At 39.6% G+C, this 15,952-nt stretch overlaps 1 protein-coding gene across 12 annotated transcripts in view; it reads right to left on the reverse strand.

Moving 5' to 3' along the window:
* DTNB (dystrobrevin beta) overlaps positions 1-15,952 on the reverse strand; it is a 236,340-nt gene that overhangs the window by 48,069 nt on the left and 172,319 nt on the right. For 7 of the 12 annotated variants that reach the window (XM_059405274.1, XM_059405266.1, XM_059405269.1 and 4 more), the window contains 2 exons: positions 13,216-13,305; positions 9,657-9,744 (listed from right to left, as the gene is read on the reverse strand). In XM_059405274.1, the coding sequence (XP_059261257.1) occupies positions 9,657-9,744; positions 13,216-13,305 (178 nt within the window). The remainder of the gene's footprint in view (positions 1-9,656; positions 9,745-13,215; positions 13,306-15,952) is intronic. The other 5 variants (XM_059405271.1, XM_059405273.1, XM_059405275.1 and 2 more) reach the window with 1 other exon arrangement.

Here is a 15,952-nt window from a genome sequence, read left to right on the forward strand (position 1 = left end):
TCCATGATGAACAGAGTGGCTTTGCTGAAAATGGTAACTGACTCTAGGAGAGGACCCTGGGCCCCGATCACCAAGGGACTTATAGCATTGGAGAGGAGTTTCTATTTCATTCTCAAAGTGGTATGAAGTCATTGTAGGATTTTGAATAAGGAAATATGGAATCAAGTCCAAATACTGAAGGTACATACTCTACCTTCAAGGAGATGGAGCTTAACTTTCAGTCCTTTAGTATAGGCTGTCCATAGCGAAAAGAAAGAAGGCTGTCCTCTTCTTTCCAAAGAGGACAGTGTGGAAAGTGGGGGAAGAGTAACTTTATGTTGGCAAAACCTGACAAATACTCCCTTGGCCAGGTGATCAAGGTCAACATCAACAGTGATAAATGATACAATGGAAGAAAAATGGTGCTTACCTCTTCCTCCTCAAAAGCTATAACTCAAATCTAATCATGAGAAAAACAACAGACTAATTCCATTTAAGGGACATTCTACAATGTATTTGACTGGTACTCCTCAAAGCTGTCAAGGTCATCAAAAACACGGGGAGTTAGAGAAACTGCCACAGTCCAGAGGAGCCTAACGGGTAGGACAACTAGATGTAATGTGCTATCCTGGATGGAGTCCTGCAATGGAAAAGGGACATTAGATAAAAACTAACAAAATCAGAACAAAGTATGGGCTTTGCTTAATAATAAGGCATCAACATTGCTGCATTAATTGCAACATGCATGCCATGCTGATAGAAGATGTTAACAAGAGAAACTGAGCATGGGTTATTTGGAAACTCTATAGTAGCTCCGTAATTTCTCTGTAAATCTAAAACTGTTCTATAATAAAAAGTTTATAAAAAGTGAACAAACTCTGCTTTGGCTCCTATATAGAGAATTTACTGTAGTGAGAGAAAAATGGAAGTAGATAGGCTAGTGAGGAATCCTAGATTTTGCTATCTACTCACCATGCAAACCTTGAGTTATTTTATTTCCCTATACTTTTCTTAGCTGTAAAATGGGAATATTTACAGAAAGAGATGTGAAGAGGATCAGCTCCTCTGTTACAGAAGCATTCTCTCAGGTTTAGGTAAAATCACAGAGCTCCAACATCTTTAAGGAGATGGAGCTATATCTGAAAAATACAGGGTAAGAAACAGGACCCCTTTGGGCAAAACTGGGCAGATGTTACAAAACGAAGGAAAGCCAATGCAGGCAGCAAACTGGAATGTTGTGGTACAGATTTCTGAAATCTAAAAAATGGACTCGAGGCTTCCCATCTGTATGAACTTGGCAGGCTGAGTTCCAGGGATGTGCCTGATACCCATAGGCTTTCGCCCATCTCGCCTAGACCAACTGGAGGGCTGAGGATTACTAATCCCTCAATAACTCAATGTTTTTTAGGGTAGTGGGTGCCCAACTAGCTTTAAATCAGAAGACTGAAGTTTTGCTTTTCCTCCTTAAATAAAAATCCGTGGACTCTAAACACAGAGATTCTGATTTAGTAGGTTGGAAGCAAAGCCGAGGATCACTAGTTTTTAAATGCTTCAGACAGGATTATAGTATGTAGCCACGTTTGACAATTACTATTTTACAGGGGCTTTGATTCATTAAATGTGTGCAAAACACCACATGGATACTGCTGGTCTTTACTCGTAAGAAGCCATAAGGATATTTCTGGATATTTCTGGAATGGCGCATGCCTGGAGCCCGTGAAGCTAGAAAGGCTGGGCTGAGCCACCTGAAAAAAAAGCTTCTTGGAAACAAGAAGTGAGGTAGGATGACAACACCCTGTTTCCCCTTCCTTTCCCATTTCTTCCAAGTTTTTCATAGTGAATTTCACATTTTTCATAAAGAAAAAAAAACCACCTTAAAAACAAAAAACAAAAACTCTCCTCAGATTACACCCAACGTTGGCTGATGTTGGTGACAAAATTTTAAGAATCTGCTGTTATTACTGTGATTCACCACACACTGTAATTTTGTTTTGTTTTTAAAAGGAATTTAGGTACTCCAGGAAAACAAATGAGCTTTCCTGGCTCATCTAAGCAACCTTGAATTTTTTTGTTCAAGGGTCAGGCTGAAGAGGTTTCAGTGGCCACACTGTCACCTGAGGGGACAGGCCAGCCAGCTCCACTACTGAGGAGCTCCATGGGGTGCAATGTTGGCTGCTAAAGTAATTTAATGTTCTCTCTTTTTTTTTTTTGGTGAAAGAAGGTTTTTGAGAAAAAAAATCAATACAAAGCCTATGTGGCGGGCTATAAATAAATTCTTTCGAGCACTACACCCACTTTATGCAAAGCACTTGTATCAGCAAGAGATTAGCGGATTAGCAGTCTCCTGTTTAACAGAAATCTAGTCGAAAAGAACCCTTACTGAGAGGCCCAATATTTTACAAGATAACTACACTTTGGAAAACAAACTGAAGATGAAAGAGACCATATCAGTATTTCATCTTAAGATCATTCTAACAATGATCATTTTCACAGGAATTAGAGAACTGGCATCGGAAACTATCAGGTGTAAACAGATTTATCTTGTTTGCAGAGCGGAAAACTGTGACCTCCTTTTCAGGGTCAAGTGGCTTTGGAGCTTTTATTTACAATATTTTAAAAGCACAATGTATAGTTAGTAAGAATATATAAGGGCATTAAATAGCCTTCATTTTAAAAATTCAACCACAATGCTGTCTATCTCAACAAACTTAATTCTGTAGATTCTCATTTCTATAATGACTTGAACATTTGTGACTGAGGATACAGGTAAGGTGTAACTGATTAAATGGAACTTTTCTTTTTCCCTGACTCCCAACCCCGCTCCCCACCACCCAGCTCCATTCTGTTCTTTCCCACTAACCTTTAGAGTTGTAATGTTGGGAATCAGATGTGTGACCTAACAGTGGACTCTTAAGGAAAAGATTGTGAAGTTGAAACAAACCCAAAGGAATAAATTACTTTGGCGGGGGCGGGGGGGGGGGGGGGCAGGGAGAAACAAAGCAAGGCTCTCCACTGGAAGCTTGCATTACTCTATTTCTCTACGAAGAAGTAAAGATAAATTAGTACACATTTCTCAAAGTAATATACTGCGTTTGCGGAAGATGGTCCCGACACATCCGGTGCCCGATTTCACTCCAAGGATTCACTCTGGGCTCTGGCCACACAAGCCGTCTTGTAGACGCTGAAACCTCGGAGCTCAGGGCCTTTACAGAAGTGGAAACAGCCCCCCAGCACACACTGGGTGTTCCTGACCTGCTTCATGCTCACATACCCTGCTGTTTCAGCCTCAGATCCTTCCTCCTTTTGTCTTCCTCTTTTCTTCCAGATTTAATGCTCTTCCTGAACTACAGCCTTCTGTAGCTGAGTCTCCACAGTCCACAGAACAGAACCCCAGTCCCAGCTGCACCACTTACAATCTGTCACCTGGAGTAGCTTCCTTACCTTTTTGAAGATTCGTTTTCTCATGAGATTGTTTTGATGAATAAATGAGCTCATACATGCACTTAGAATAATGACTGGTGCCGAGTAAAAAGTCAATAAAAGTTAGCCATCAGTATTATTCTTTTAGCATGAATCTCACCTGGGACCTTCCTCCATCCTGGCCAGAAAAAGTCTTTCTCCTTTTCCTTGGACAGGTTGTTACTTTGTTTTTATTTGTATTTTTTTTAAGATTATTTATTTATTTACAGGGAGAGAGGGAGAGAGACAAGCAGTGGGAGGGAGAAACAGGCTTCCTGCAGAGTAGGGCGCCTGATGCGAGCTTCAACCCCAGGACCCTGGGATCATGACCTGAGCCAAAGGTAGATGATTAATGATTGAGCCACCCAGATGCCCCATTACTTCATTTTTAAAGGAATTTAGGCACTCCAGGAAAACAAATGAGCAATATTCAACTTTTTCATACAGAAAATTCTTAAAGTTTCAACATAAACATTAACAGGACTGGATATAATTGGATGCGTCATTTATTTTTAAATTAAAGTTTTTTGTTGTTGTTTGTTGTTTATGAAAAATTGTTATATTGTTCTTGGTGTTGAGAAATCTAATTATCAATTCTTTGCAGGTATCTATCCTCTCTGGTTGCTTTTTGAGTATCTTGTCTTGTATTCCGCAGTTTCACTAGCACACACATGGGTGTGAACTTTCATTTATCCAGTTTGGGACTCACTGTGGTTTCCATCTGAGGATTCATGTCATGAGTCAATTCTGGAAATTCTTCAGCCATTAATTCCTCAAATATTGTCTCACCTAGTAGAAAATAAATTTACTTTCCTTTGGTGGTGGTGGTGGTGGGGCAGATGGATTCCAATGGGATGATTGTTGGTTCTCTATCTTCCATGCCTAAAAAACTTGTTTCAAATCTTCCACCTTTTTATGTTGCATTTGGGAAACTTTTCTATTTTTATTTTTATTTTATTTTTATTTATTTGACAGAGAGAAGTAAGACAGATCAACCACAAGCAGGGGGAGCAATAGAGGGAGAGGGAGAAGCAGGTTCCCCACTGAACAGGGAGCCCAACATGGGGCTCAATTATAGGACCCTGGGATCATGACCTGAGCTGAAACCAAGAGTCTGATGCTTAACTGGCTGAGACACCCAGCCACCCCTATTTGGGGAAGTTTCTTACATGTATTTTCCAGCAGACTAACTCTGTGCAGCTACGTCTGACCTAACATTTAACCTATCCACTGAGTTTTAAATTTCAACAACTTTTGTTTTCAAAATATTTATGTTCTCTTTGGTTTATCTCCAGTCTTTTTAGACAGTCTTTTCTTTTATCGTGTTTTTAATTCCTTCTTTCAGGTCTAAGAAATTTTAAACATAGTTGTTCTATAGCCAAGGATTCTAGTATCTAGTCACTGTGGGTCTAATTTTACAGAGATGCTCAGGAGTTCAGGTTTAGTTGAACTCTTTCTGTGGGAATACTGCTTGGCCTCAATTAAGAATCTTAACCTCAGGAGAGGATTTCTATTTTGCTTCACCTCAATGCCGTAGGATTAATTTTATATTAAATTTTTACTTTGGGTTTCTCAATCTATGAAGTAATGTAAATGCACCAACGAAAGTACAGACAGGACTGAGGTTGTGAATTCCATGGGAGATGTCTTCCCCTCCAAAGGGAGGAGAACCTAAAGCTTTCTTGTCTTGTCTTTGTGCTGACAGATGGCCCTCTGTATCATACTTTCACCGGGTCATGTTTCCAGGGATCTAGCTTAACGTGAAAGCCTCACTTCCAACTCTCCACTTTGCATACGTACAAGGTTTTGCCCAAGGCACCTCGAGACAATTATAATAAACCCAAGCACAGGGCAGGGGCAGCAGCATCAGAGGCCCAGGGGCTGCTTTGGGTTTCAGTCCTTTTTAGCTCCCAGGAAACTGAATTCTCTTCTACTTATTTTCAGATCTCAACACAAGTAACACTTTCTCACAGAGGCCATATAGTGTAAGTCAGGGACCCGCTATCCATTTTCATATCCCCTTCTATTTTTCCTCCATTGTACCTAATTGTTTGTAATTATGTTTTTTTTTTTAATATTTTACTTATGTATTTGAGAGAGAGAGAGCACGAGTGGGAGGAGGGCAGGGGGAGAGAGAGAAAGAGACTCTCCTGCTGAGTGGGGATCCTGATGTGGGGTCGATCCCAGGACCCTGAGATCACGACCTGAGCTGAAACCAAGAGTCTGATGCTTAACCGACTGAGCCACCCAGGCGCTCCTGTAGTTATGTTTAATAGTGTATTAAATTGTGTATTAGGTAGTGTATTAGACCGTTTGTCTCTCTCACTAGACTGTGAGTTCCATGAGGGCAGGAATCACTTGCTCATCACAGTATCCAATCCGGCACATCACAGAAACAAAATAAATATTTGCCAAATCAATACAATGAATGTGTGGGTGGAGGGAGGGGAAATGGATATTAATACGCACTAGCTCTTCAAAGAAAGCAAAGGGTTGAAATGGAAGAAAAATAGAGAACATTTTATTGTAAGTTGTTTCAAAATTTCAGTAAACCCATGGCAAATCCCTGGGTAGCCATTTCTCAGTGCAATCAAACTCTTGCATATCCCCATTCCTGGTTCCCTTTTCTTTTCATTGAGATGTGATGCTCATATCTTAAGTATGCCAGTCAATCCCACAAACACATACAACTCACGTAACACACACCTCTATAAAAATGTAGAACGTTTCCATCAATTCAGAAAGTCTCCTCACCTCTCTTCACTATCCCCTTTCTTAGAAAACAGTCCCTGATATGATTTCCGCCACTATAAATCATTTTTACCTATTCTAGAACTTCATACACATGGGATCGTATTGTACACATTTTTGGTGTGTGATGTATGAAAATTTCATTTGCTCCACGTCGTCTCCAACAATCGGTGGTGTCAATCTTTTTCATTTTAGTCATTCTAGTGCGTCATTATGGTTTTAATTGACATTTTCCTGATGATTAATGACATCAAGCACCTTTTTATGTGCTGATTGCCCATTTGTATATCTTCTTCTGGGAAGTTCTGCCCAAGCCTTTAGACCATTTAAAAACTGGGCAGGAGTCTGAGGTGCAGGAATTCTTTACATAGTTTGTCCTTTGTCAGGCTTGTGTTGCAGATATTTTCTTTCCGGCTGTGCTTTGTCTATTTTTTAAATAGTATCTTTTAATGAGGAAATAATTTATTTTCAGTAAGATCCAACTTACCAGTTTTTAATGACTCGTGAATTCTCTAAGAAGTCCTTGCCTGCTCCAAGGATATGAAGATATTTTTCTAAGCCTTCTTTTAGTAACTTTACGGTTTTAGCTTTTATCTTTAGTTTTATGATACATTTCAAACTGAGGAAGGGGTTGAGGTTATTTCATATAAATATACAGTTGTTCCAGAAGCACTTGTTAAAAAGATTTTCTCTTCCCAATTCAATTTCTTTTGTGTCTTGTCAAAAAGAAGTCCTTTGACCTTATACATATGAGTTTACTATACGGATGACCTATTTGTCTATCCTTTTGCCAATATCACACTTTCTTGATTACTGTGGCTTTCTGTAAGTCTTGATGTCAAGTAGGGTTAAGTCCTTCAACTTTGTTCTTTTTAAAGACTCTTGGTTTTTCTAAGTCCCCTGGTTTCCAAATATATATATATATATATATTTTTTTTTTTTTTTTTTAAGGTTTTACCCATTTATTTGACAGACAGAGATCACAAGTAGGCAGAGAGGCAGGCAGAGAGAGAGGGAAAAGCAGGCTCCCCACTGAGCAGAGAGCCCGATGTGGGGCCTGATCCCAGGATCCTGGGATCATGACCTGAGCCAAAGGCAGAGGCTTTAACCCACTGAGCCATCCAGGTGCCCCTCCAAATGTATTTTAAAATCAGTTGGCCAATTTCTTCAAAGTCTATTGGGATTTTGACTGGTACTGAATCTACAGATTAATCTGGAAAAATGTGCCCTCCTAATTATACTGAATCTGAATATTCCATGGCATACCTCTCCACTTACTTAGCTTTTCTTTAATTCCTCTCAACAATATTTTATAATTTTTAGTCTTAACATCTTTCATTCAATTTATCCATAAGTACTGAGTGTTTTTTAATCTTATAGTAAATGGTGTTTTTTCCCTAAGTTTAGTTTTCTAATTACTCACTGCTAGTAGACGGAAATATAATCGATTTTTGTACATTGACCTTCTATCCTGCAACACTGCTATAAAGTCATGTATCTGTTCTAGGAGTATTTTTTGTAGATTCCTTAGGACTATCTTTACATAATCATGTCGTCTACAAATAACAACAGCTTTACTTCTTCCTTTCCAACATTTATGCCCTTTTCTTCTTGTTATGTTATACTGGCTAAGATTTGGTACAATTTTGAATTGGGGTAGTGAAAAGTGGACACCTTTGGTTGTTCTCAATATTAGGTAGGAGAAATACTCTAAAATTTAAACTTTCAGTATAATATTAGTTACAGGGTTTTTGTAGGTGTTCTTTATCAGATTGAAGAAGCTTCTTCAACTCCCAGTATATTGAAAAATGTTATAAAAAATGGGCACTGTATTGTCAAATACTTTTTATGCAGCTGTTGAAATGATCTTATAATTTTTTTTTAAGATTTTATTTATTTATTTGACAGACAGAGATCACAAGTAGGCAGAGAGGCAGGCAGAGAAAGAGGGGGAATCAGGCTCCCTGCTGAGCAGAGAGCCCAATAGGGCTCAATCCCAGGACCCCAGGACCGTGGGATCATGACCTGAGCTGAAGGCAGAGGCTTTAACCCATTGAGCCACGCAGGCGCCCCTAATTTTCTTTTTTAAACTGCTAATATGGTGAAATACATTGGTTGATTTATATATTAAATGAATCTGCACTCCTAAGATAAACCTCACTTGATTGTGGAGTACTCTCCTTTTTACATACTGCTGGCTTCAATTTGGTAATAATATTTTGTTAAAGGTGTTTTCATCCATGCTTATGAGAGAATTTGGTTATTGATTTTGTTTTCTTGTAATGGCCTTTTTTGTTTCTCTATCAGGCTACAGTAGCCTGATAAAATGACTTGGAAAGTGCTCCTTCTTCCTTTATTAAGAATTTATGTCAGGTTGTTATTATTTCTTCCTTAAGTATATGATAGTACTCTCCTCTGAGCTTACAGTTTTCTCTGTGGAATTTAATTACAAATTTAATATCCTTAACAGATTTAGGACTATTTAGATTTTCTATTTATTCTTATGTCAGTTTGGTTAATTTGTCTTTTCTTTTCTTTTTTTTTTTTAAAGATTTTATTTTTAAGTAATTTCTACATCCCACATGGGGCTTGAACCCACAACTTCAAGATCAAGAGTTACATGCTCTACTGACTGAGCCAAGCCAGGCACCCCTAATTTGTATCTTTCAAGGAATTTGCCTATTTCATCTAGGTTGCCAAATTTATTAGCAAAAAGTTGCTCATGATATTCCCTTATGATCCTTATAATATTGTAGGGCCTGTAGCAATGCCCTTTCTTTCATTTGTGATTTTTTTTGGAGAAGATTTTATTTGTTTATTTGACAGAGAAAGAGACAGTGAGAGAGGGAACACAAGCAGGGGGAGTGGAAGAGAAGCAGGTTTCCTGCTGAGCAGGGAGCCTGATGGGGGCTCGATCCCAGGACCCTGGGATCATGACCTGAGCCAAAGGCAGATGCTTAACGACTGAGCCACCCAGGCGCCCTTCATTTGTGATATTAATAATTTGTGTTTTCTTTCCTTTTGTCATGATCAGGATTTCTAGGAGGTAATTAATTTAATTGTTTTTTAAAGAACCAAATTCTAGCTCTTTGACTTTCTTGATTTTTTTTTTAAAGATTTTATTTATTTATTTGACAGAGAGAAATCACAAGTAAGCAGAGAGGCAGGCAGAGAGAGAAGGAAGCAGGCTCCCCATGGAGCAGAGAGCCTGATGCGGGGCTCGATCCCAGGACCTGAGCTGAAGGCAGAGGCTTTAACCCACTGAGCCACCCAGGTGCCCCTCTTGATTTATTTTTAAAAGAGTATACTGTAGATAAAATAAAGGCCTCGATATTCCCTTTCCTAAACCCACTCCTCTCCTTCTGTTTCTGACATACCTATAGTTTCATGTATACCATCACCCTACCATTTATATATTAAAATAATGCTAATTTCTGCTACTCTACTAGGACGTCCCATTTACTCACCATGTTTCCTGCTTCTGCAGCCAGCCGGGCAGCGTAGCGAGCTATAAGTCGGTGTTCCTCATCCAGTCGGCTGGGACTATCCAGGACACTGCCAAAGAGAAAAAAATTCAACAGGTGTCTATTAAACATTCCCTACCCTTGCTTTTCTCTTAGAAAGAACTGATGGGAGAAAGTTTGTAAAAAAGTATGGTAGCAAAAGAAACAGAGGCTGGGTCATAGATACTAATGGTCTTCTGAGAAAGGTGGTTTAGAGAAATGATGAGACCACACGTGCCCTTTCTCTTCAGCAGCACCCCCCCTGCTCCTACACCATCAGAAGAAGGCACTTCTTTTTCAATGCAAGGTCTGGGAAAAGACAGAGCATCTGCAAAGTCTGGGCGGAGGGAGGATTTCTAATCAAATGTTTTGGGAAAATGCGTAACTTTTCAAGACATAGGTCTTGAATTTAAAAGGCCCAGGAGAAAACTAAAGCATCACAAAAAAATGGAGGGCTGAAGGAAAGTATGCTTAACACTGGGCAAACAAAACCGATGAGCTCAAGCAAGGGCAGGCCCAACCTATGGTAAAGTTGGAGACGAATTCATGGTATCAGATATTCGCTTTCATGCTTCTTTCCTGTCTTTTACCATGTTTGTTCCACAATTATAGCCCCATCTTTGAGTGAATTAATCCAGTCTATTACTCTTCCCTAAGAGTACCAGCACCCTAACTTCAAGGTCTTTAAGACCTACGTAGGTGGGCTCTCAGATGCTGCTGCGTCTGGCTGAAGTGTTCTTGAGTAGCGGGCCAGCTCTGTGTATACATAGTACAAGGACGTTTCGACTGCATCATGAAATCACTGACTCCTTTGGTTTAGCATGTTATACCAACTCTCATTCACCCATAGCAGGGCACTCCCCGATCAATAGGGACTGTGGCTACAGAATTATTTGTTGAAGTGTGGCAGGTGTTTTAAGGTAACAGAGGTGATGATGACTGATCACAGATGGGTGTCGTGGCCTGCTTCTACCGTGGCCCTTCCTTCTTGGCCTTCCAAAAACCTCCCCATGGAATTTAGCAACATGATAAATAATACGAAAAAATTTAAAGACATGAGTCCAATTCTCATCAAATCTTGTAATAATGACTGGGGAGAGGGAATCCGGGAAGGAAGACATTAAACTGATAGAGCTGTGTCTGACCTTTTCATGTATGGAATCAACTAGATTTTTCCTAGATTTTTTTTTCACCTTTCTCTGTTTCTATCGTTGTGGCTACTTCTTTAAGACTAACTTGGTCTTTCCTCTAGGATGGATTTTTTTAAATGTGCTTCTTTTGCCTGTGCCACTTCTGAATACTTTATAATTTGAGGTATGCAAACGTGAGTCTATCATCATCCTCTCACAAGATGATCTTGTAATAAGAACATGCTACCATCCGTCAGCTTTAACACACTAGGGTCAAGGCCCCAAGGTCAAGGCTGAACTGTAATATTCGTGCCTTAAAGTTATTTGTTGGAAATAAGAGAACTACCTTTATCTTTAAAAAAACAACACAAAAAAAGAAAAACAACAAAAATGAACATTTATTTATACAAGTGGATAAAATTAAAGAGGGACTGGCAACCTAAGAAATGAGTCTTAGAGTGGCTGACCTTTGTTTGGGCAAGGGATATGATAAAAACTTCATTTTTTCCTCTGTGCAAAAATCTCCCCTTCTTCCACCATGTTCCATCTCCCTAGGAAGGGTAATTCTACTTGTCATTTATACCCAAGTGTGGATGACATGGTTGCTTTAATTGGCTATGCTTTCCAGCCAGAAACTAGAACTTTATGTTGATGAGAGGTTTTAAGGTCAATGAAAATTAAGAGGAAAATTAGAAAGGTTCCTTATTTTTCCGCTTGAGCTGACTTTCATTTTCAGAATTAGCCAGGAAATTTCTGCCTTTTTTGAGGAAGCATGAAGCTCAGTTCCTTAGACTACAGATCAAGAAGAGATGTAGTACTCACCTAGTCCTCACGTTCTGCCCGGGCTCTTGGCCACCAGTTCCTGCTCAAGAAGCCTAAACCCTAAGCCAGGACACTTAAGGACCTTAGCTAAACCTCCCACAAATTTATGGGAGCTGAAATATCAGGTTGCAATCTCTGCCAACCTTCTGCTTCTATTTTCACCATGGAAACTTTTAATCACCTGGACAACTGCCCTTACTGATGAGAAGTGAGCTGTCCTGCCAGGGATGAGACAACTCTATTCCTAGAGACCCATGGAGGTGGGACATACTACACAGAAATCATCTGTTGGCTGGAGAGACCCTCTTGGGTGACATGATGCAGTTATTAGACCTCTCCTTCCTTCCCGGAGGAAAAGCCTGTTAAATGTACTTGGGAAGTAGGAAAGTAGACTTTAGAGTTAAATAAATGCCCCAAAATACCAATACTATTTAGTCACACTGGCTAAACTATGGGAAATGGTATGAAATATAATACAGAAAATAATCCTTTCCAAATATGTATTTTTTCACATGATTATTTATTCTTGTCATCACAGGAAATAAAAACAAGGTCAGCTCACCTTCTCACGAAGCCAAGGCATGTTCTGGACAAAACTAAGATCAAATGTAAGGCTCCAGACTCCCTCATGTGCTTGGTTAATAAATTAGGATTCCTCTCTAAGAATAGAGTCTATCTGCTGCTATGTAGAGACTATGTAGAGATTACTTTAATTTTCCCTGCTGTTCTCCCTGCAGACTGGTGGTAGGTAAGGCTACCTACCAGAGTGGATAGGTAGCCTTGGGTCTACCTGAATATAATAGCATTTTGTTTGGTATTAATTCTTTTAAAGGGTTAACTTTGCTATAGTTCGTGGTTATCCAACATTTTTCTATCCTGACCCACTGAAGAGTCAGGCATATTCCCACATTAACAGTGAGGCACTACCAGTAGTTTTCCGAGAAAGGGGAATATGGAGTTATTATAACGCGTCTAATGATCACATGTAGAGGCACATATCATTTGGGAAAAGTCTCCCTCAGGTGGCAATGACCCAGTACCACTGTTGCAAACCACTGGTTTAAGTAATCAACAGTGATAGATTTGGGGGAAGAGATGAAGTTGTAACGTGCAGAGATGTTACAGGGTGATGGTATCAAAGTTTAGACACAGTGAGTTATCTGCGGGTTGATCAACCCTACGCTCTGAATGTCAACAGAAAGGTTTCGATATTTAGTCAAGAATGAGCAGTGAGAGGTTGCCTCAAACAGCTCTGTGAATGCGCATCTTGGGGACTGCATAGCTGCTGGAGATTTACATGGCCTTTCAGTTTAAGCTCAGGGACGTGAACCCCACTTCAAAACAGCATTTCTGACTCTGTTTAGGTAAGTGCCTGGGCTTGGCAAGGCTCCTTCTCTTTCAGAAGTTAATGCTTTAGCAATTATTTCAACTCTGCCAAACGTAGCTGGTAGCGTCTCAAGAAAAACCCCCCATGAAGAGCTTTTTCCAGCTGGCAAGGCCAGGTAACAAGGCTCTCCCTCCCTCTGACCAGCCCGTGGCTGCCCGCCTGCTGCCGCTGCTCTACCACTGACCGTGCACAGTGCTGCAGACGGGCCACATAGGAGGCTATCAGCGCGTGCTCATCGGCCGAGTGACTGGGTATGTCCTGGCTATACTGTAACCTAGGAACAACAGAGGCAAAGACAGCAAGCACAACACACACACACACACACACAGAGCGAGAAATGAACATGGATTAAAATGGGCAAACTTCAAAGAAAAATAGGAAAAAAAATAATAAATCATGATAAGGAAAACAATAAAAAAACCACAATGCATAATGGAATATGGTGTTAGACCATAGAAAATACATTTCACCAATCCTTTGAACAAAAGCGGAGTCTTAGGAAACAGCCTTTGCTGACTGACACTTCAGCCTCTGAACAGGAGAAACCAAGGAGGGGTCACCAGGAAGCCTTGCCCACCAATCTTATCTAGGTTCTGGGCTCTGGGATGGATGCACCTTTTAGGGAATGCCCAATGGCAGGAAAACAGGTAGAGTGTGTCTATTTAACATCACCAAATGCCCCCTGATGCTTTAATAGCTTTTGTCTACAAGTAAAGAATTTTCAGGATTACTTCATGATATCAGTTAAACCCTTTTATTCCTATAAAGACATTGCCTTTAGCATCATTCTATTTTCTCCCATAAAGCTGATACTTACACCAAACTTGTCAGAATTATTCCTCATTGTAAGACAACACTGTACACATTCTGAGGCTTTTATAGACATTCAGAAGGTCTTTAAGCCCGAGAGTTTCTAAAAATGTTTTATTCCAGAAATGTTAACACATGCACAAAATGGAGAATAAATTAATGACTACTTTTCATGTACCCATCACCAAAGTTCAACAAAAACTAACATTTTGTCAACTTATTGAATATATTCTTCCTTCACTCAACTTTTTGTCTAGAAAGAGATGGCTGAAGCAAATCTCAGACAACTTATTATTTCACTTGGGAATACTTAAATTACACAACCACAGTGTCATCATCACACCTAAAAAAAAATTAACAAGAACATTTAACTCAATCCCTCTGAAAACTTCCTCAAATCTTAAAAAACATCCATCTACATTTAGAATCAAGATTCCAACAAGGTCCACACACATTGCATTTGGTTGATATGTTTCTGTTTTTCAATCTATAACAGTCCTTCCTTTTCCTTGTTTCTGTCATGTCATTTATTTGTGAAGAAAGCAGGTTATCTAGTAGCATACCCAACATTCTGGATTTAACTGTTTCCTTGGTGCCATTTAAGTTGTTTCTCTACACCCTGTGGCTACAGCTAGAGATCTGATAAAAGCTTTTGCTTCCGTTTCATTTTTTGAGAAGGGGCTAGAATCTGTTGTAGGTAATATGGTGCACTTATACATCAAATAGGGGACACACAATGGAATAAAAATATTGCTCACTGGATTCAGACGTTATTGGTTACATCTCTCCATTATAAAGTCCCCCATCAACTTTTCACCTAATGGATTTAGCATTTACTGATGATTTTGCCTAGATTCATTATTTCTTGGGTGGGGGGGCATTTACGAAGACCCGGTTTCCAATTTTATCATCTTTTCTGCATTTAGTAGTTTTCTCTCTTTGCTTATCTTGAAATATTAATAATTCAGAAAAAGTAAAACAAATGGTTGGCATTTTTTACTATTTAACAAATTTAAGAACAATGAATTAGTGCCCTAGCAACCTCCAATGGGTACCAAAGAGTTTTCTTTTTTAGTATCATTAAGAACTCATAGATTTTCATGTATCTGATTGCTACAATCATCTTTTTGATGCTCAAATTGTCCTATCTTTGGCCAGTGGGAGCTCCTGTAAGTAGGCTCCTGTGTTAATCTAATATAGCCATTAGATATCATCAGCTTCCTTGATCCTGCCCCACTCTTGGAATCAACTATTCCTTCAAGGACTGCAGGTTCCTTTTGCCAGGAAAGAGTGTTTAGAGATCACAGCGTACTAGGGTGTTCCTTGTTCCTGGATGATGACTGCTTCTAGAATTTTTCAGTCGATAAAGCTAGAAAATCGGGACTCCTTGGTTGGGCAGCTACCTTCAGCTGCCTTCAGTTCAGGTCACGATCCCAGCGTCCTGGGATGGAGTCCCACATCGGGCTCCTTGCTCCGCAGGGAGCCTGCTTCTCCCTCTGACTTTGCCTGCCACTCTGCCTGTGCTCGCTCTTGCTCTCTCTCTCTCTCTGACAAATAAATAAATAAAATCTTAAAAAAAAAAAAGGCTAGAAAATCTATATATTTTAGAAGGAATAAAAACAGGTTCTCTCACTACTTTCAAACACCACTCAATTTCCTGCTAGCTTGCATTGTTTTTTAAGGTTTTATTACTTATTTGAGAGAGAGAGCGCGCAAGGACAAGCAGGAGGAATGGCACGCAGAGGAAGAAGCAGACTCCCCACTGAGCATGGAGGCCGATGCAGGGCTCGATCCTAGGACCCTGAGATCATGACCTGAGTGAAGGCAGACACTTAGCCCACTGAGCCACCTAGGCACCCCTGTTTTTAATGAGAAATCACTTCAAAAATCTTATCTTTCTTCCACTGTATATGACATCTTTTTTCCTCTAGATGCTTTTAATACTTTTTCTTCATCACCGGTTTTCAGCAATTTGACCGTGATGTACCTTGGTATGGTTTTCTCTGTTTATCCTGATTATAGTTTGTTGAATTTCTTGTACTTATGGGTTTATAGTTTTTATCAAATTTGTAAAAATTTACCTGGAAATTTGGGAAAAAAATATTTCCTGA

The sequence above is a fragment of the Mustela nigripes genome, chromosome 7, assembly GCF_022355385.1.
Source record: "Mustela nigripes isolate SB6536 chromosome 7, MUSNIG.SB6536, whole genome shotgun sequence".
NCBI classification, from domain to species: domain Eukaryota; kingdom Metazoa; phylum Chordata; class Mammalia; order Carnivora; family Mustelidae; genus Mustela; species Mustela nigripes.